The 20,204-nt window shown below is 56.7% G+C and overlaps 1 protein-coding gene across 3 annotated transcripts in view; it reads left to right on the top strand.

Annotated features, from left to right (window-relative positions):
- Window positions 1–20,204, top strand: part of PRKAR1B (protein kinase cAMP-dependent type I regulatory subunit beta) — an 80,320-nt gene that overhangs the window by 19,773 nt on the left and 40,343 nt on the right. For all 3 annotated transcript variants that reach the window (XM_082714061.1, XM_082714062.1, XM_082714060.1), the window contains 2 exons: window positions 4,305–4,463; window positions 5,390–5,481. In XM_082714061.1, coding sequence (XP_082570187.1) covers window positions 4,305–4,463; window positions 5,390–5,481 — 251 coding nt within the window. The remainder of the gene's footprint in view (window positions 1–4,304; window positions 4,464–5,389; window positions 5,482–20,204) is intronic.

Genomic DNA, 20,204 nt, shown 5'->3' with positions numbered 1-20,204 from the left:
CTTGAGGGAGAGACCATGGCGTCCTTGTGTGTCCTCCGAGATGTGTTTCCCAGAACTGCTCTCCCTCCCACGTGCAGTGTGATGTTGGTGTAGTAGTTACGGAGCAGAGACCGCTCTCTGGGGTGGCACAGGCCTGCCGGGGAATCGAGCATGACGTGCAGCGCTGTCCTCACCCCTGCCACCCCACCTGGCCCTGGGATGACCCTTCTGGCCCCTGTCCCCCCCGCTGCTGATGAGCAGTGTCCCTGGCTCACTGTCGCTCACTGAAGTCCACTGCCTGCCCCATGCTGGTGTCTGGTTGTGCACACTTGTGCAACGACATGTATCCAATTACGATACAACACAAATCCACTGCGATCCGCCCCGTGCCCCTTCTCCAAGCCCCCTGGCACCCAGCCTCTGGTTACCGTCCCCGCAGTCCCGCCTTCTCGGGAATGCCCCCCTCCCTGCTGGAACCCACAGTCAGGAGCCAGCTCAGGAACATGTGTGTCAGGGTTCCCATAGCTTCAGAGCTCATGTCTCTGCAGCACTCGAGTCACCGTCCACCATCCACATGGCCCACGGCCTGGGCATCCGTCCCCGACTCCAGGGCACCCAAGTCGTGTCTCAGTTCGGGCAGCTGTGGGTAACGCCACTGTGGACATCCATGTGCTCGGGTCACGTGGACCTACGCGGTCATCTGGGGTAAATGCCAAGGCGTGCTGCCGCTAGATCGCATAGTGGGCACGTGGCTGGTTTTGGAAGAAACCACAGGCCCCTCCCAACACGGCAGCACCTTCCCACGTTTCCAGCAGCCACATGCAAGGGGTCCCGTGGCTCCACGTCCCGCCAGCGTCTGGTGCTGACCTGTTCTGGTCCATGGCCATTCTGCCAGGGGGCGGCAGCGTCTCCTCGCTGCTTTCCACTGCATGTCTGTGAGGACACACCATGGGGGAAACCTTCCCACATGGGTGTTCACCGTGCAGATGCCCCCCCTGTTGCTGAGTTTGAGATGGTTTTTGGGGGGGTTTTCTGTACATTTTAGACACGAGTCCTTTCTGGATGTGTGTTTTGTAGATTTTTTTTTCTCCCAGTCTGTGGCCTGAGTTTTCATTCCCTATATGTGATCTGATTCCCGCTTTTGGTTTTTTAAACCAAACTTTATATGATTGTTTAAAAGAACACTAGATGTTGCTGAACACATGATTTCAGGGCACAGTGATTCCTGTTATACAGATGTTTCTAGATTGACTTAAGCAGTTTCTTATTGCTACTTGGATTAAAAAATTTTTAAACATTGTAGAGAACATTCTAGTGCCCATATCTCCTTGAAAGCTCTCATTGCTTCGCTAGGATGTATTTTAAGAAAAAGAATTATGGGGCTTGGATGTACACACGGATTTATGAAGCTGGCTCTTGGGCAAAAAAGGTTTATTCATTCACACGTTTATCCACAGATCCTTACTGAACCCCTGCGGCAGGTGCTGTGCTGTTTCAGGTGCTGGGTCGTGATGCCGGGCACGGGGGTCTCCAGCTGTGCGACCCCCGGGTATGCACCACACCCCTGCACCCAGCTGCATGAGGTAGCAGGCCCCAGTCTGCTGTGGTTGATACTGAACTCTGTTCTTTCTGGGTCCCGTCTGTGAGTGATCAGGCAACCTACGAGATCTGGGAAAGGTGTGTGTAAGTCAGGGATTTCCAATCGAGTACACAGTGGGACATGTTAGTTAAAATGATGAGTTTAATCTTTTAAATCAAAATCTTTTAAACCCAGATGAGTTTAAATCTTTTTCTTACTCAGAAACTATATTCTTTGATTATAATCTAATAGTCTTTTTATTATTGTTGATAGAGCAGTAACCAGAAAAAAAGGTGGAAGCCAGCCTCCTCCCACACTTTGAAACCAATAACAAACTTTTGTGTGATTTATCAAAGAAGACTGTCGTCGTGGGGTGCCTGGGTGGCTCAGTGGGTTAAAGCCTCTGCCTTCGGCTCAGGTCATGATCCCAGGGTCCTGGGATTGAGCCCCACATCGGGCTCTCTGCTCTGCAAAGAGCCTGCTTCCCCCTCTCTCTGCCTGCCTCTCTGCCTACTTGTGATCTCTGTCTGTCAAATAAATAAAAATAAATAAATAAACTCTTAAAAAAAAAAAAAAAAGAAGAGTGTCATCGTAAAAAATCATGAAATAGCTGAACTGAGTGACAAAGCATTCCATTCTCAAAACTTGCGAGTTGTGGCAACTGGTCCTATAGAGGGGAAATGACCGGTTTGCTAGGTGCTGCCCAGCCCTGTACCTAGTCCTTTGTGCCTCACACTGCTACCATTGCTGACTTTTCCCCTGTCTTCCCTGTTAGATGGACATCTTCACGACAAAACTGTGCCTTTTCCTCTGTAGAGCAATCTCTGTGTGAGGCTGGTAGACAGAGGTACCGGACAAGAGATGGAAACCGCACTTGTCTCTCCTCACCCCGCCGCTGGAGGTTGAGTGCCCCTGGACACGGCCCTGGTCCTCTGCTGGCTTCATAGATGGGGATGGCGGCCCCGGGCCTGTCTTCTGCTGTGACAGGCTGCAGCCCTGAGACGGGGGCTTGTGGTCAGCCTGGGGCTGGCACCAGTGACCCCGGTCCAGGACACCACACATCTCCAAATACCACGGCGTCCATTCGGCCGGAGGGGACGGAGTGGAGGGACTGCATCCCCAGGATGCTAACCATGCGCAGCCACTTGGAGTCTGGCCGCCACGCAGGGTGCGGCCTCTCCTCCTCTGGGGTGTTCAGGGCCTGTGCACGGGGTCAGGCTGACACGGCTAACTGCCCAGCTGTGTCCTCAGCAAGCGTGCTGGGGCGTGGGGCGTGGAGGGAGGGATTCTGCCTGTCCCAGGCCCCAGGCATGTGGGCTTCTCTCAGGAGTGGGAACTCAGGTCCAGAGAATCTCCCCACGTCCCACCCCTCTGTGGCTGAGAATTTTCCCTTCTCAGGCCACGAGTCTGCCTTTCACCCCTTGTGCCAGAAAAACGTGGTCAGAAGTAGACTGTGACCATCATTTATGATCTAGGGAGCACTTGGCCTTGGGGGCCGAACGGGGACAGTCCCTGGAGCTGTGTTAGGCATTCCTGGGGCAGATCCTGGCCACGGAGCTTTCTGGAAATGTGGTTCCCACACTGCTGTTGTGAAGCGTCCTATGACCCTGTGCCGTTGACTGTCCTGCAGCCCCAGACAGCTCATCAGCGTGAGAACAGGAGGCAGGAAGGGGGCTGCGGAAAATGAGAAGTTTTCCTGGAATCCTGCGGGGGAGGGGAGGGGGGGTGCCATCCCATTTTCCCATTTCCGCCCAATGCCTCCCCAAGTGGCCTCGAGCTTTGAAGCCTCTGGATCCCTCCCAGTTAGGCCCTTGGCTGCCCAGCATGGAAAATGGCCTGTGGTAGGACAGCGATGTCAACGGTCTCAAGAAAGCAAGGCCCCAGCACGCTTCCCTCCTGGTTTACACCATAGCATGAAATAGGATGGCTTCATGCTTCTCTCGGGGTTCTCGGGTTCCCCGGGAAGCTTGAACTACGTGCTGTTGGTGGAGCAGGAGGGGTGCTTTGGAAGGTGGGGCAGCGGGCATCCGGGAGGAGCCATTGGGGGGTGGGGGGGGACTCCTCCCTTCACGTTCTTGCCGGGTGACTGCCAGGGAAAATCAGGTGCGGGAGGTTGCCAGGTGCGGGTGTTTGGGGAAGGTGGTCCTTGCAGACAAAGGGGACAGAGGCCTTGTCCTGGGCGTGTGGGCAGACAGGTGAGGGTCTGTTTGCCATGGACCCCCACGTCCCCCTGTGTTGTTCCCCGTGGTAACCCAGCCCATCACCAGACTGCTTCTGGGACGTGGGGATGTGGCGGCCACAGGGCCAGGGGTGGGGGCCCTGCTTGTCAGGCAGTGTATGTTCCTTCGTGCTTCTGGAATCTTGTGCCCTCTGCACGCACAGTCGTTAAAGCAATTAAATAATGAAGGAAGGAAGAAAACAAAAGAGATTTGTTTTCCACTCACGTATTCACCTTCCATTTCCTGCATGTGTGCTATAGGGATGTGGGGATATGGGACTGCCTGACGGAGACCTCAGACCTCAGGCACCTGGTACCCAAAATGTCGCTTGTGGTGAGGGCAGGCAGAACCCCTCTGAGCTGGCGCTCTGTGGGGTTGGGTGGTGGGGGAGAGATGGAGGTGCCCTCGAAGCTGGGGGTCTGCCGGGCACAGAGGGAGGAGGGCTGGACAGGACTCCTCGGTGGCACTTGTTGGTGGATAGGCCACCTTGGCCGCTGCTACCAGCTCTCCCATGTTTTCCCCCACAGGAAGAGAACAGACAGATTCTGACACAGCAAAAGTCAGACTCTCATGACGAGGAGGTCTCCCCGACCCCACCAAACCCTGTGGTGAAAGCTCGCCGCCGCCGAGGGGGCGTGAGTGCCGAGGTGTACACTGAGGAGGATGCCGTGTCCTACGTGAGGAAGGTGGGCCCCCTCGTCCTCACCCCAGGGTCCCTGCTTCCCTCATCCTCACCCTGGGGTCCCTGCTCCCATTCCCCATCCTCACCCTGGGGTCCCTGACCTTGGTCGTGCTCCCTTCTGCTCCAAGAGGGGCCACAGTGGTAGACTGTCATTGTCACAGTCACTGCCCACAGGCATGTGGTGTGTGGGTAGAGGAGACCGGTATCCAGATCACGTGACCCCTGTCCTCCTGGAGCCCGGCCTCAGAGCCACCAGTGGGGACTTCCTCCTCCACGTTGCTGTCCCTCAGTATCCATTCCTCAGGGCCGGCGCCCAGCCCTCCGCTGCTACAGCGCAGTGGGTGCACCTGCATCAGGACGGGCTCTGGAGCGTGAGAGCCCACAGGGTGTCCCTGTGTGCAACAGTGTACGGGTCTGGCCTCCCGCCTTCCCTAGCACGTGGGGCCTCTCGTTTCCACCTTGTGTGTTTATACCCTCTAGACCCTCATTTTTACTTTTTCTCTTGGTATTTTTAGTTCTCGATCTCTTAAAAAAGTTAATCTGGTGGAATACGTGTAACATGCAGCTCCACGTGTCTCTGAGCCCAGGTGACTGTGACGCTCACTCTTTCTCTGTCTAGAGGCCGGGTGTCCGAGAGCAGGTGCCGGCAGGCTGGTTCTTGGTGGGAGCTGTACCCTCTCCCGTGTGCTCTGGTGGTGAGGAGAGCGGGAGAGCAGGCTAATCCCGCCAGGGCCTGCCTCCAGATGCCACACACTGGGTGGGCCTTCAGCGCACAGGTTTTGGGGACAGTCCATCCGTGCAATACTCGGGTCGCATTTCTGTGCAGAGTTGAGCGGCCTCAAGCACACACGTGCTGCCGAGCAGCTATCCCCTGTCTGTCTGCAGGACCCTCGGGGATGCTCACAAGTCTGACTATGGTTTCCCCTGCAGGTCATCCCCAAGGACTACAAGACCATGACAGCGCTGGCCAAAGCCATCTCCAAAAATGTGCTGTTTGCTCACCTGGATGACAACGAGAGAAGGTAGGAACCCGTGAGATGGTGGGGCCAGGACCGACACTTCTCCCTGGGCCTCGCCGGCCCCTGGACACAGGGGACACGTGCCTGCCCGGGTCAGGCTCTGAGGCTTCCGTCTGCCCTGGTCATCCACAGACACCCGTGGCCTCGACGCCAAGTCACACAGCCCCCACGTGTCCCAGGAGTGGCCATCAGGTGGGGTCTTTCCAGGGAGCAGCTCCCAATATCTGTGGGGGCCTCAGGGGCCGAGTACCAGGAATTGAGACCCTACAGATAACTGGGAGAAAATCCCTGAGACTGTTCTGGGTTAGTGCTTGTGGATTTATGCATGTGCGTGAATTCTTGTCACAGAGTGGGCTCACAGCCCGCATGGTTTGTCCCGCTCACGGGGCGGGGAACGTCCATCTGTCGGAAGGGTTTGTGTGGTTTGTAGTTCCCGGTTCCGCCGATCTGCTCCTCAGTCCTTACTCTCCTCCCACGGCTGCTTGCGCGTTGTCACGGTCCACGGCACTTCCATGACCACGGCTGTCCCGGGCGCTCACCTTCGGTCTTTGACCGTTTCTTCCCTCAAGAAATGTGGATGTGGATGAAAGGCTGTGTAGGGTTTCGGTTTTTCTCTCTTGTTTCTCAACTTCGGCGAATTCTGTTTCTTGATTAGATGACCGAGCATGTTTGGACGATGGAACTCTACAGAGTTCAAATGGCACATAAATCCGTGGACCAGGGAGACAGCCCTCTCACGGCCCCGTTCCGTGATGGCGGTGGGCCCTTCTTCACGAGTGTCCCGGGCTGGAGGGCAAGTGCAGAGAGCTGCCTATACAGGAGGGGCCCTAGTAGCAGAGAGGCTGCGGCAGAGAGGCGGGCAGGGCAGGGGAGTGGGGGGGGGGTCTTCGTGGGTATCGTGCATTTTCTTGGGCTGCTGTGGCATCGCAGGTGCAGGCCACCTGGGAAGGTTGTGGGTGCATCCAGAGGCCTGGCGCTCCGGGCCTCGCCTGGGGTGGGACCGCTTCTGGAGTGTCCATGGTGGGGTGCAGCTCGAGCCGTGATCCAGAATGTCTTGGGGGTGTGTGCAATGCCTACCCCTTGGGGCTACACGGGCACGACGGGCAGGATAGAGAGGCCAGGTCTTGGCGTGGGCCCCCCCCACAGCCCCAGCAGCCCAGGAGGGTCTTGCCATACTGAGATGCTCAGGATTCAGCCTCCGTATGCCCCAAATGCAGTCTCAGGTCCTTGCAGGAGGGGGCACAGGGAGGTTGCTCCGAAGAGGAGAAGCCCTGTGACCACAGAGGTGGAGACGAGCAAGGTGACCTTGGGCTACAGGCCAGCAGCCACTCCCAGAGGTGAGAGGGGCTGGAGGGGTCCTTCCTGGAGCCTCTGAGGGCACAGGGCCCTGCGGCCTCTCGATTTCCACCTGCTAGGGCTGATTCTGGGCTTCTGGGATCCAGAACTGGGAGACTGAATGCTTCCACTGTTCTCAGCTCTCCTAATGGTGTGCACCTGACAGTTATGGTCTCTGTCACCAGGTGGGACCAGGTGACTCAAGAGCTGTATCTTTATGAAGTTGAAAGTGAACATCAATAACTCCGTCCAGATTTAGACCTGGCTTCTGAGTAGGTGATGCACTCACATGGATCGAAACCCAGAGGTTCCAGGGGTCCAGAGGGAAGACGTGAGCTGTATAGAGGTGGCCCCCGGACACTGGCTCATCCCTGGGTCCCTCTGCAGGTCTCTTTCTGCAGACAGACTCCCCACCCTCAGCCAGGAGGTCAGAGGCTCCCCGCAGTGGCCACACAGACCTCTGTCCTTTCTTCACCGGGTTTCGGTGGTCAGGGGACAGATGGCTGTGGGTCATGCCTTGGTCCATTGGGGTCTTGCAGATGTGTACTTTGGTGCCAGCCTGAGGGAGGAGGTGCCCCTCTGGGTAGACAAGAGGACACAGCCGCCCAGTGGTGCAGTTGGACTTTGATCTCAGAGCGGGCCTGTACACGGCAGGTCCTGGTCCCATTCCTGCCAGCCAGCAGGCTGGGCGCTCCCCCAGATCAGGCCCAACCCTGAGTGCAGGGAGGGAGTTCGGGGCACAGTGATTTGGGATCCTGGGAGCTTCCCTTCCTGTTGCCAGAGCCACAGGGGAGGCTAACCAAGCATCGTAACCCGGGCATCACGGAGCTTAGCAGCCACGCCCCTCTTCAGAGCCTGCGTTCTGACAGAGGAGGCCACTGTCAGCAGAGCAGGGGAGGTGTGGGCCCTGCATGTTCATGGAGGCCCAGGCTCCTCTGGCTGTGGTTTGGAGATGTCCTGTGTTGCCATCAGAGATGTGTGCTGGCCAGAACCACGAGCCTGGCCTGGCTGACGGGAGACTGCTCAGAGCGGGGAGATGGGGAACGGGCTCCTCGGCAGCCTCCACCTGACCTCCCATGTGGCTTACAGCTCTGTGAGCAGCACCCTCTGTGCCCCCGTGGTCTGGTGGTGCTGCCTTCCCTGTGTGAGGGTAGGGGGTCTCCCGTTGTGCAGGGTATACCCACTTATCCACTTACCAGTTGAGGGACACTTGGGCCACTCCCACTTTTGGGTGGTTGTGCAAAACATTCCTGTGAACATGGCTCTTGGAGCCTGTGGGCCGCACACCTCGGGGTGTGGGTATTGGAGCCTCTGGGGCACACACCTAGGAGTGGCCTTTAGGGCATGTCCTCTCTCCACGTGTGCCTTTCCAAGGAGCCCCCAGACTCCGCTGCCCTTCTGGCCCCACTGAGCTTTGAGCCTGACCTTCCGTGGGGGCCATATGCCCCCTCCATGGCAGCTGTGTTTGTGGCACGGCCTTCACACCCTTTCGGAGCCCGTCCCCAGCTTCCAGGCAGGGGTCCCAGGCAGGAGCGGGTGCAGGGCTGGTGAGGCCTGGAGACGAGCAGATCTGAGTGAGCTCTCTGGCCGTCTTGGCTGCGTGTGTCCAGGAAGAGTTTGTGCACGGGTCCTGTGCCCTTGGCCCCGAGTTTCCAGAGTCACATGGTTCCCACTGCCTCGGGCTTTTCTGGATCCCGGAGCTAGGTGGACTAGAAGTGCAGGAAGCAGATGGTGAGATTGGAAATTCCTCTTGGCGAGGCGGGCTTGGGAAGAGCGCTTTTCTGCCGCAGGAAAACTCACTTTCCATTTTGAAACCCTGAGGGGAACCTTTTTCTGGCTGAGGCCTCTGAAGAAATAGGCGGATGGTTCAGGAAGTGGACTCCAGAGGGAGCCGGCCGGAGACAACGTCTCTTGACCTTTCACTTGATGTCCTCTGCACAGCATCCAAGTTCTTTGCTTTTTCCAGTTTACTAGAAGCCGGGCTCGGCAGCCTGGGCTGTGGTTTGGGGCACATTCTTTCCAGGTTCGCAGAGTGCCTGGCACGCCTCGACTCAGAGCTGCCTCCCGCGGGGGTGGTGGAAACAGCCCTCTGCTCCGCTAGTAGGATGAGTGTCTTTGTGCATAAAACCTCCCCAGGAAGTTCAGATGGGAGACAGGTGACCCGTGGCCACGGGAAGGGTGGTCTTGCCCTGGTCAGGTCATGATGGCATCTTTAGGGCCACAGTTTGTGTGGGGGTGCTCCTGCGAGTCGAGGGGTAAGGGGTTTGTGTGAGCTTCTTTGTTCAGCAGAAGGTCGTATAATGGAGCTGTGGGGGAGGGCCGCTCACCCTCCGAACATCCTAGTTCTCTCTCCTAGGACAGCACACCCTCCCCCCACCCAGGTGAACGTTGCTGGAGGCTTTCTCTGGCTGTTTCCCCATTGTCTGTAACAAGGGTGTGTCTGCTGCCGGAGGCCACACCGACTCTCATAGCAGAGCCAGGGTTCTAGCAGGAGTCCCTGAGGCTCCAAAGCCTGTGCTCTCCCTCCCCCACTCTTGTAACCATAGGTCATGTGCTCCTGCAGGAGGAGGGAACACGGGAAAGCCGGTGATCCAGAGATGGTCGTCAGGAGGTGCCCAGGTGTCCTGGGGTGAACTGGGAATGCAGGGAGTTGTCTCTGGCTTGTGGGTCTGGGCAGCCACAGGGAGGACCAGGAGACCCCTGAACACACCGTGTCAGGCCAGAGACATGTTAAACACACACCCAAACACACACATACACACACACACACCGGTACACGTATGCAAACACACACACACTTCTGTGTACACACAGACAGACACACACGCACACACATGCTACAAAATTGAATGTGTGTTAAAAGATCTTTTGGAAGGAGACCATTGAATCATGTCATTAGGGTATGTGATGATGTTCTTTGGGACTCAGTTTCCTCAAGTGTCAAATGAGAGTCATAAAACCTACTTTGAGGGTTACAGTGAAGAGCAAGTAGAGTAATGTTTATGGGTATAACATTGTCCTCATCCCACCATCCCCATCCCCATTATCACCACCATCATCACCATCCCCATCATCATCAAAGCCATCGTCACCATCACCACTTTCATTACCATCCCCATTATACCACCACCATCATCCCTATCCTCATCATCCCCAGCATCATCTCCGTCATCCCTATTGTCATCATCATCATCACACCATCATCCCCATCATCATCATCACCACCATCATCCCCATTATCATCACCATCATCCCTGTTGTCCTCATCATCACACCATCATCACCATCATCATCATCACCACCATCTCCATCATCCCCATCATCATCATCACCAGAATCCTCCCCATCATCATCATCCCCATCATCACCACCATCCCCATCATCGTCATCACCATCATCATCATCATCCCCATCTTCCCCATCATCATCACCATCATCCCTATCGTCGTCCTCATCATCACACCATTATCCCCATCATCATCATCACCATCATCCGCATCACCATCATCACCATCACCACCATCTCATCATCCCCATCATCATCATCATCATCATCATCCCTATCGTCGTCATCATCATCGCATCATTATCCCCATCATCAGCATCACCATCATCCCCATAATCATCACCACCATCATCTCCATCATCCCCATCATCACCAGAATCATCCCCATCATCATCATCCCCATCATCACCACCATCCCCATCATCATCATCACCATCATCATCATCATCACCATCATCATCATCATCACCTTCATCACCACCACCCTCCCTCTTCCCCTCCTCACCATCATAGTCTTCATCCTCCTTCTCCTCCTCTTTTTGGTAGCTCTTTTGTGCGGTGGAGGGCAGGCTGTGTCAGTGGGCTTCTCCCTGGATACCACTTTGCCCCTCTGATGCTGGCCTAGACCCCCACAGGGACCCCACAGCCAGGCCTTACTCCTCTCAGTGTTTAGTCTGAGGCCACTCCACAAGCTCGTTCCCAGGTCCATCCTGGGCCTAAGGTAGGTACGCTGGCTGCTCTGGGCCTCAGGACACTGCAGAAAGGCATGTGGAAGGCCTGCTCATCCCCTAACATCAGGGTACAGAAGAGGGTTTTGAGGCTCAGTGAGGGGAGGGCCCTTCACCATTGTCCCTTGCTCCAGGTGACAGTAGACATGCTAGAGCCCCTTGTGCCCTGGGCCGGCCCCTTGCCACCCCTCTGAGACATGCAGCAGGTGTCCTGGCTGGGGCTGGAGCAGGTGTCTTCCCGCCCCTCCATCACCCCTCTGCTGTGTGGAGTTCCTCCAGGTGAGGGTGCCCGTGGCGGCTGCAGACTCCCTGCTCTATGTGAGCTACTGTGAGCAGTTGCGGATCTCCTGTCTTTCCTGGGGATGCCAGGGGCACCCTGCTCAGGGACCCAAAGAGCCTCAGAAGGCAGCCTGCAGTATCCTCTAGGCCCTGGGCCATCTGAGAACCCTAGCCTGGCCCTGAGGGTATACCCCAGACTGAGGGAGGGAGCAGGGAGCTGCTGGGTTCAGTTGGGTCCCTTCCTGGCTTGCTGCACTTCAGGTGCCTGGAGATGAGCATCGCCGTGCCTCTGGGAGTCTAGAGCGCGGTAATGAGGAGGCTCCGTGTGTGCGGTTTGGGCCATGCAGGCAGCGCTGTGCTTTGGGCCCTCGACTGGGGCCTCATTACCAGAGCCGCCAGACGGGCAGACGAGGGCATCTCACCCTGGGGTGGCCTTCCTGGCAGCAGCCCCGCTCTCTGCAGCTCTAATTAAAACAGGCTCTGGCGGGAGCACCGCACCGCTGGCCCGAGCAGCTGTCTCCTGGTATCTGCCACCGGCTCTGCCGCCCGCCCGCGCATCTCCTGCAGCTTGTTTTTCCCCAGATTGGCTGGGGCCCCCAGGTGATGGGAAAAACACGCCGTCTGCTGGATTCACATGCAGCCTTTGCTCCCCAGCTGCTTTGGCCCCTTCCCTCCCACCTGGCTCTGGCACAGGCCTCGAGGCTTCTCTTTGAGGCAACACGAAAACACAAGATTAGCATTTGGGGGAATGCAGGGCCTCCTCTTAGGAGGAGGTTAATGGTCAAACAAGCAACGGGTTTCGTGTTCGTGTTGCATACAGCCTCCTGCTCTGGGCAGAGACCGCGAGGCTGCTAACTTCCGGGGCATGGGAGCCGCATTCCATGTGAAGCTGGGAGCTGGAGCTTGCATCACATGATGTGTTCTGAGCTGGTCCCCAGATCTCAGGCCTCATGGGCACCGTCGTGTTAGAACAAGGCAGACAGGGGCACCTGGGTGGCTCAGTGGTTGGGCATCTGCCTTTGGCTTGGATCGTGGCCCCAGGGTCCTGGGATGGAGCCCTGCATTGGGCACCCTGCCTGGCGGGAAGCCTGCTTCCTCCTCTCTCACTCCCACTGCTTGTGTTCCCTCTCTTGCTGTCAAATAAATAAATAAAATCTAAAAAAAAAACAAAAAAAAACCCAAAACAAGGCAGACTGGCTTTGCTGCTGATGGTGCTGTGTGCAGAGAGCATCAGCCAGCGCTCAAAGGCCCCCAATGAGGATAGGGAGAAGTGAGGACTGGGCTGCACTGGGTGACCCTCTTCCCGTGTGCTGGCACCACCCAGCTCAGTGACCCCCCCCCCAGGAAAAGGGACAGTCTGTTAAAAAGTGACCAGGGTCAAGTCATGAGGTCGGAAGTCGAACAAGGTGCAGTTTCAGTTTTCTGTGGCGTCTTAGCTGGGGAGGGGCGTCCAGGGCCTGTGTTCCTGGGGATCCGGGTCGCAGAGCCCGGCCCATCTGATTATGGGATCAGTGGGAGAGCCTCGGGGCTCTGTTGTCCAGTGTGGACATCTAGCGGCTTGCTGTGGATCCTGCCTGTCTGTGGTCTCGGTGGTTTGGTGCCGTGATGCTTGAAGACGTCCAGAATCAGGAGGGGCTGTGCCCAGGGTGCCACAGACTCAGCCGTTCCCCATGTTCCTGCCCCTAATCAGCTCCCCTGTTGATGCTGCCCCACGGGCTCCCAAAGATGGTTGGTTTGGGCACCCAAGGTCTTTCTGCTGCGCGTGTCCATTATATGGAGGCCCTGGGAGGGGGTAGGACGGCCCGGTTGCTCAGGAGCAGGAATTGAGTCCTGGAAGGATGCGTGGCAAGATGCCCCCTGGTGGTGAGCGAGCCCACTGGCTTCCAGACCTGGTGGGTGCCTCAGGTCCTGGGTCCCCTCCATTCTTGAGCGGTGGCCACTAAAGTTAGGCGATGTGCCTGCCAGCTGGCTGGGGTTGGGGGGTTGTAGGGAGAGGCCAGGGTGAAGGTCGGGTGGCCCGGGAGGAGGACTGTGATCCCCCACCCTTGTCCCCATCTCCATGAGGACTCCATGGGGGCCTGGCCAGTGTCCCTGCTCCCATAGGTCAGCCAGGAAAATGGGGCCCAGAGGAGGCAGGTGAATGGTCCAAGGTTACATGGGTTCTCTGGGACATCCCCGGTCTTCCTGAGAGAGACTGGCACACGCCCCAGGTTCATGCAGAGTGAAAAAGCAGCATCGTTATGGGTAATGCTGGGTCCTGGGTCAGAGCCCAGCAGGTGGCTGGCAGCTCTGGGTCCCTCCTGACCCACACAGCCCTGCAGGTAAGTGGTGGGCTGAGGGGCACCTTGCTTGCCCGGGGTCCCACAGCTGGTGGGACCTGATGCTCGCTGATGAGGCCCTGTGGGGGGCATGTCCCTGTGGGTGTCAGGTCCCCGAGACACAGCTGTATCTCCTGCGAGATCCCTCTAGTGGGGATGGGTACTCACACAGTGAACAGTCCTTTTCCGAGAAGTGGCTGTCCCACGGCCATCTGCCCAACACGTGGGGTCGCAGAGGAGGAGCAGACCCCATCCTCCCTGTCCTTTTGGGGACCTCACTTACTAGACCCAGTGACCTTTGAGCCGGTCTTCAAGGACGGGCAGAGGAGAGTGGGGAGGGCGTTGGAGTGGCGGGAACAGTGTGAGAGAAGGAAGGACGGATTTGCCACGTCAAGTGCTGAATTCGGGCAGGAGCCATGGGCTCCGTGGGAGGCCGCCGTTATCTTAAGTGCTAAGAGGTACAGACGATAACCCAGGGGTGCCTGTGTGGCCATCCCCCATGCAGACACTTTCGGGGGCATTCTTCCCACACGGGGTGTTGCATTGGCCCCCCATGGTTCTGCCTTATTCCTTTCAGGTGTCAGCGCCCTGGGGTTAAATGGCATCCCCTTCTCATTTTGGAAGGTGCCTCGGGAGAGACAGCCCCACCTTCCAACGGCCCTGTGCTGTGTGTGGCACCTGTGCTGGCCCTACCCGCCCTTCCTGCTCACCCCAACATCTGCTGGGAAATGGCAGCTCGAGGTCAGGGTCATTTCTGGGCGTGGACCCTGGGCTTGGGAGGCCCCCGCTCTCCCTTTCACGCTCTGCCGTCCTGAAATCTAGAGTCTTTGCACTGGAGCCCCATGTGGCCCCCAAGCAGGGCGCCCATCAGGGTGAAGGACCCGCGCTTCTGTCCACCAGTTACTTGGTTTCTGCGTCCTCTGCAAATCGCCCGATTGATCCTGTGCTTGTTGTTGTTTTTCGACAGGTTTGCGTGAGTTATTGGTCAACTGACAAAATCAGGCCTTTGATGATTAGCTGTAGAGCAGTTATTTTGTGATTGGACTCTTCTGTTTGCCTGTGAAATTGTTTTGTCATATGGAAGTTTAAAAATTTTTTCCCATAATTCTTTTATTGTGGTAAAACATGTACAACTCAGAAATTTACCACTTTAACCATTTCTCAGTGTCCAGTTCAGGGGCACTGTCTATCCCGTCTGGCTCCAGAATGTTCCATTCCCCCACCTCTGCCCAACAGAGACCCTATCCACACGGATCCCCGCCCGCTCCCCCAGCCCTGGCCTCGCCGTCTGCTCTCTGTGTCTGTGAGTCTGACAACTCCAGGTCCTCTTGTGCGTGGGATCCCCGTGCGTGTCCTTTCATGTTTGGCTGGTGTCCTCAGGGCTTTTCCCCGTGGGGGCAGGGGTCCCATCTTTCTGTCTTGACGTCTGACGCGTTGTTCTTCCATGGAGTGGGCCACAGCACTTTCGTGTCACCTGTCCACAGGCAAGCTGTCCTTCATGTTAGCAGGCTGACCCTCCTTACTTTATGGCTCCTGGCGTTCTACAGAATGCCTCCCAGACGTCAGGACCGTAAGTAAACAAACACACTGTGATCTTTTCTAGAACCTTCCCAGTTTGCTGCTTGTTTTTCTTTCAGCGATTGAAGGCTTGACTCACCAGGGATTTTGTTTTGGTTTAAGAGCATAAACGCAGCTGAGTCTTCCCAGACAGCCGTGTATGTGGACTCTGCCCTCCGCATGGAGCTGGCCCTCCGTCTGCTCACCCGAACCGTCCCACGGGTGGGGGTCTGTGTCAGGACGCCGTCTGCTCTCTGGATGGCTGGGGCTGCATTTTCAGAAGGCCCCTTTGATGGGGTGTATGGGCCTGGAGACCCCAGGGGATGGCGGCTCTCTCTGGGGGGAGCTGCTGCTGGCCCAGCATCTGGGTGGGGTTCCCAGGAGCCTCTGAGGGGGTTGGCCCAGGATTTAGCAGCCCCTAGGGGTGCCCAGGAAGGCACGTTCAGGTGTCTGTTGTGGGGACCCCACCGGTGGTGGGGGGAGCACGTGTGTGGGGGTTTCAGGTCGGCCCTGCTGAGAAGGGGCACACGGACATCCCAGATCTGCGTGTGTGTACACGCGTGTGTAGTCTGTGTGCGTGTGGTGTGTGCATTCGCGTGTGTGTGGGCGTGTGAGGCGTGTGTGTCCTTTACTACCAGAGAACTCCTTACTCTGGGGCGTTGTGCAAACCGTTCTAGTGACTCTCCGTTAGTAGAAATGACTGCAAGGTACTATTTTTACAAGTTCTTTTATGGTGGGGAATCGCAGACGTGAGCAGCCGGGGAGGCAAGAGCGTGACGAGGCTCGCGGCCCCCGCGCTCCCGCTCCTGCTCCGCGCGGCTCCGTCCTCTCTCCTCCCTCCCACTCTCCCACCCGGATTCCCGGATTCCCGAAGCGGGCCTCCGCGGTCAGATGGCTGAGCCGTAAATATTTCAATGTGCGAGGGCGGAGGTTTCATCCGCGCCCGTCCCTGTCACTGCTCCACGTTTGGCATGCGTGTTCGGGGTGGCGTGGCTCTGCCCGCCCTCACGCCCAGAGCTGCCAAGGGCCGGCTTGCATTTCTGAACGGGGCGCACTCCTTCCTACGTTGGATCCGGCCTCCAGGATGGTCCCCCCGGCGGGGTTGGTGCTGTCCAGGGTGCCTGCGGATCGCGCCCTGAGCATGGGAGCCCCAGAAGCGGAAGGGAGCCAGGGTCCCCCAGAACTTAGCCGGCGGGGCTCTGCGTGCTGTCCCCGTGGCTCCTGAAGGCCCAGCCTCCCTGAGCTGCGTCCTGTACGGCAACAGCTGGCCGGCCTCGTCCTTCGGGAAGAGCGGCAGTTGCTGGGACTTGGCAAAACAGAGATGGGGTGCTTTGACTCCAGGAGCCGCCATGGGGAAGAGCGACCTCCAGCCGTCAGCTGCTAAATCCCCGTTTCCAGACCTGCCCGCAGCGCGGTCTCTGACCCTGCCTGCACCCCTACTGTGAGGCTGTTGGCACGAAGCCCTCTCGTAGCAGAGGCTGGCCCCTGTCACTGAGGGAGGGGGGCCGGGTGAGCTCCTCCGGTCGTCCCTCCATCACTCACTCCTTCTTTCGTTCCTTATCCACCCAGGTTCCCCTGACTTTTCCTGAGCTTTTTTTTTTTTTTTTTTTTTTAAAGATTTTATTTATTTATTTGAGAGAGAAAGAGCACAAGGTGGGTGGGGGCCAGAGGCAGAGGGAGAAGCAGGCTTCCCGCCGAGCAGGGAGCCCAACACGGGGCTCGATCCCAGGACCCTGGGACCATGACCTGAGCTGAAGGCAGATGCTTCACTGACTGAGCCCCCAGGCGCCTCTCCCCGACCTTTTAGAAAAGACAGTTTTCTAAAGACTAGTTGTGGGGCTGGAAGACATCACTGTCTCCAGAGCTGGTTTTGCCCGGGGACTCACAAGTCTGTGGACCAGGGTTTCCTCCCTGCTGCGGACCTGGAGAGCCCTTGATCTGCGTGATCTCATGAAGCTCTCACAGGGACCCTGGGTCAGTGTCTGGCCAGGCCCAGAGGGCTCTTCTCTGCTCTGGGGCAGGGGGTGAACATCAGGGCTGCCAGGTTCCCTGAGCGTGGCCGTGTGCTCTGTCCTGGGCTGGGTGCTGTGAGGGGTCATGAGCTGGGTGGTAGAGCATAGGCTCCTACCCTTGAGAAGCCCTCAAATTCCAGGCCTGAGAGAGTATCAGCACCAAAAGGGAAGGAGCCCAGGGAAGCTTCTAGAAGGTGGAGGGCTCGGGTTACGCTCTGAGAGGCAGCAGTGCTGGAGACTGTTTTGCTGGTAAGTGGAGGCTGAGTCAGGCAGGGGAGCCAGAGGTGTCTAGGGAGAGCCAGCTGGGACGACCTTGGGCTCAGGCCTGGCCTTGCCGTTTGCTGGCTGTGTGACTTTGGCAGACGACATGGCTTTCGCGAGCTTTGGGAGTGCTCCCTCTGTCTCGGAACGCAGAAGCTCGCTCCCCGCATACTTGCTCCTCAGTATGTGATTCTGCATCGTTCTAGAGTGGGGAAGGGTCACAGCAGCTAGGGAAGGCCTCTTGGGGGGCCAGGGAATGTTTCACCCAAGACCTGCAAAGTGGAGCATCAGGAGGCTCGTTTCTGGTCTGACCACCAGGGACAGCCCAGGTGGTCAGAGGGGACCAAGTATGGGGGAGGAGAGAGTGACCTGGATCCTGCCTTCTGCGGGCCAGGGTCTTCTAGCAGGACACTCGGACCCTGGGGTGCAGGCCTTCCAGGGGCCACTCACAAAGGGTCAGAATCCCCCAGTTTCAGCTTCAGATTCGTATTTGGGTCTGAGTGGCTGGAGATGTGTTTACAGTTGCTGTCACCTTTCCCAGCCTTTTCTCTTAGAATGACTTCCAGCGTGAGAGGGGGTCTTACCTGGGTGGGTTGCCTGGAGTTGTAGAACCCTTAGGCCACCAGACATTGAGGCAGAGACCATTTTCAAGCAAAGTGCAAAAAAATCAGTGCAGGTATAGAACCTCTAAGTGAGAGGCATCTGGATGGTTTAGTCGGTTAAGCATCTAACTCCAGATTTTGGCTCTGGTCTCTGTGCTCAGCGGGAAGTCTGCTCCTCTCTCTCTCTCTCCCTCTCCCTCTGCCCCTTCCCCCACTTGCACGCCTGCTTTTTCTAAAATAAAGAAATAAATCTCTTAAGAAAAACCCCTGAATGCCATGTTTCCAGAACAATTGTAATCTTTCAATTCAATAGTTTATAAAAAAAATGTTAGTGTTTATGTTTAGTCAGCCAATATTAAAAAATACTCCGTGCTCAGTGACGTCTTGTTTTCAGTAGCTGGTGAGTGTCTGGCCACAGGGGCGTATGGGTTCTTGGAGAGATGGGGCCAGTGGGACACAGGTATACACGAGGCATCTATTACAGGAGCCAGTGTGCATGGTTGAGGAGGCTGAGACCCAGCAGGGCTGGCCGTGTGGTCCGGCCAAGTCCGAGGGCCTGAGACCCGGGAGCCTGGCTGGGTGTGCTCCAGGGACAGGAGGAGGCAATGTCCCAGCTCAAGCAGAGAGTCCACTCCCCTGCTCCCCGTTTTGTCCCCTTAGACCCTCAATGGATGGGACAGGGCCCGCCTGCCTTGGGGATGGCCATCTCCCCTCAGCCCTCTGGCTCAGGTGTTCATCTCCTCCAGAAGCACCCCGCAGCCTGGAGAGAACATTTGGCTGGCTGTCTGGACATCATCTGGGCCTGCCACGTCCCAGTCAGCAGACACTTAACCCATCACACTATGGGTTTGTAGTGCCCGGGGCTGTTTACAGAGGGACAGGGCAGGTGGTGTCTGTCTGTAGCCGGCCAGAAATCACCTACTGTGCAACTCAGTAAACATACAACAAAACATTTTAGCTGTTAACTTAGAAACACTTGCCCTGTTGGGAAGCATCACGGGCTCAGATCTGCCAGGCCACCCCACTCCTGTGTGATGGTGAGCTTAGCTGATGGACCTTCTTGATTGAACCACCTTCCTCTTACCAGGGGGCCAGTGGCCCACGGAAGCATTTGTCTTGGTTTTAATTTCATTTGTTTAACATGGCTTGTTTTTAATTACCTGGGGCTGTGATGGCCTGTAGTTCAAAGCTAATCATCTCATGGAACAATTAATTCGTAATCAATTTTATGTGGCTCATTGTGGGTTCAGGGGTCCCGGCCAAGAACAGGCCCATTTCCAAGTGATGCTTTCGCAGAGAACAAGGTTTAATTGTGTGGAAATAATGATGATTCTGCAAGTGGCTCAGTTCAGGGAGTGTTCTGCTGTTCTTTTCAGTAATTTTATAGCCGTTGTTAGAATCTAGGAAGGAAGCAATGGTCTTCTGATGCCCTCTCCACCTGCCACACTGCCCCTCAGCACTTGGATTTGCAGAACCGGAAAAGTTCATAAACATTAGACTTTCCCAGTTTGGGGATTTGTGCACCACCCGTCCAGAAACACTGAAACTCCTCTTTGAGAGTTTGGGGGGAGCTGCAGCTCCTGAGATCCAGGGTCCCGGGTCTTGCTGGGCCCAGCGTGAACTTGACCATGGCCGCCCTGTGTCTGGACTTACCTGCATGTGTGTCTGTGGGCACACGACATACCAGATCTGCGCCCCTGTCTGCTGTCTGGGGGCCGTGTGGCAACATCGCAGGGCCTGCCATGGCGTATGAAGGAGACAGTGTATGTAAACACACACAGCACCCTGATGTCCATCCATGTGGTCCTTTTGATGTGGGGGCGCTGCCTTCCACGCACAGAAGCTGTGACTGCGTTTTCCAGCCTTGGGGTCATTACAGGGCCTTCCATTGTGCTGCCGTCAGGCACCCTTGAGTTCACCACTATGTCCAGTTAAAGCAAACTAGAGGCAAAATGAAAGGCGCGGCCCTGCTGGGGCTCCAGTGACAACAGTGCATTTCCTAGAATGTGCTGGGAGCTCCGGTATTGCTCCTGGGAGCTCCGGTATAAGGTCCGGGAGATTCGATGGGGGTTTCTTTAAGAGTTCTGCACAGGCGAGATCCTAAGGACACTGACGGGAGGTTCGGTCTGATCAAGAACGCAAGGTCAGCTTGCAAAAATCACCTGTTCCCATATACAAGCAACAACCTTGTGCAAACTGAGATGAAAAATGCAATGTCGTTATGGTCACTCTAAATTGAGTGAAAAGCTTAGGTCCAGACTCCACATTTGCAAGATGCGTGAAGTGAAAATTACAAAATGCTGAGGAAACAAGTCAGAGAGCCCCAAGTAAACGGAGAAATGTACCAT

Source organism: Mustela nivalis, assembly GCF_964662115.1.
Source record: "Mustela nivalis genome assembly, chromosome: 19".
Taxonomy (NCBI): domain Eukaryota; kingdom Metazoa; phylum Chordata; class Mammalia; order Carnivora; family Mustelidae; genus Mustela; species Mustela nivalis.
Note: the sequence above shows the minus strand (reverse complement) of the source record. Positions and strands in the feature narration are given on the sequence as shown.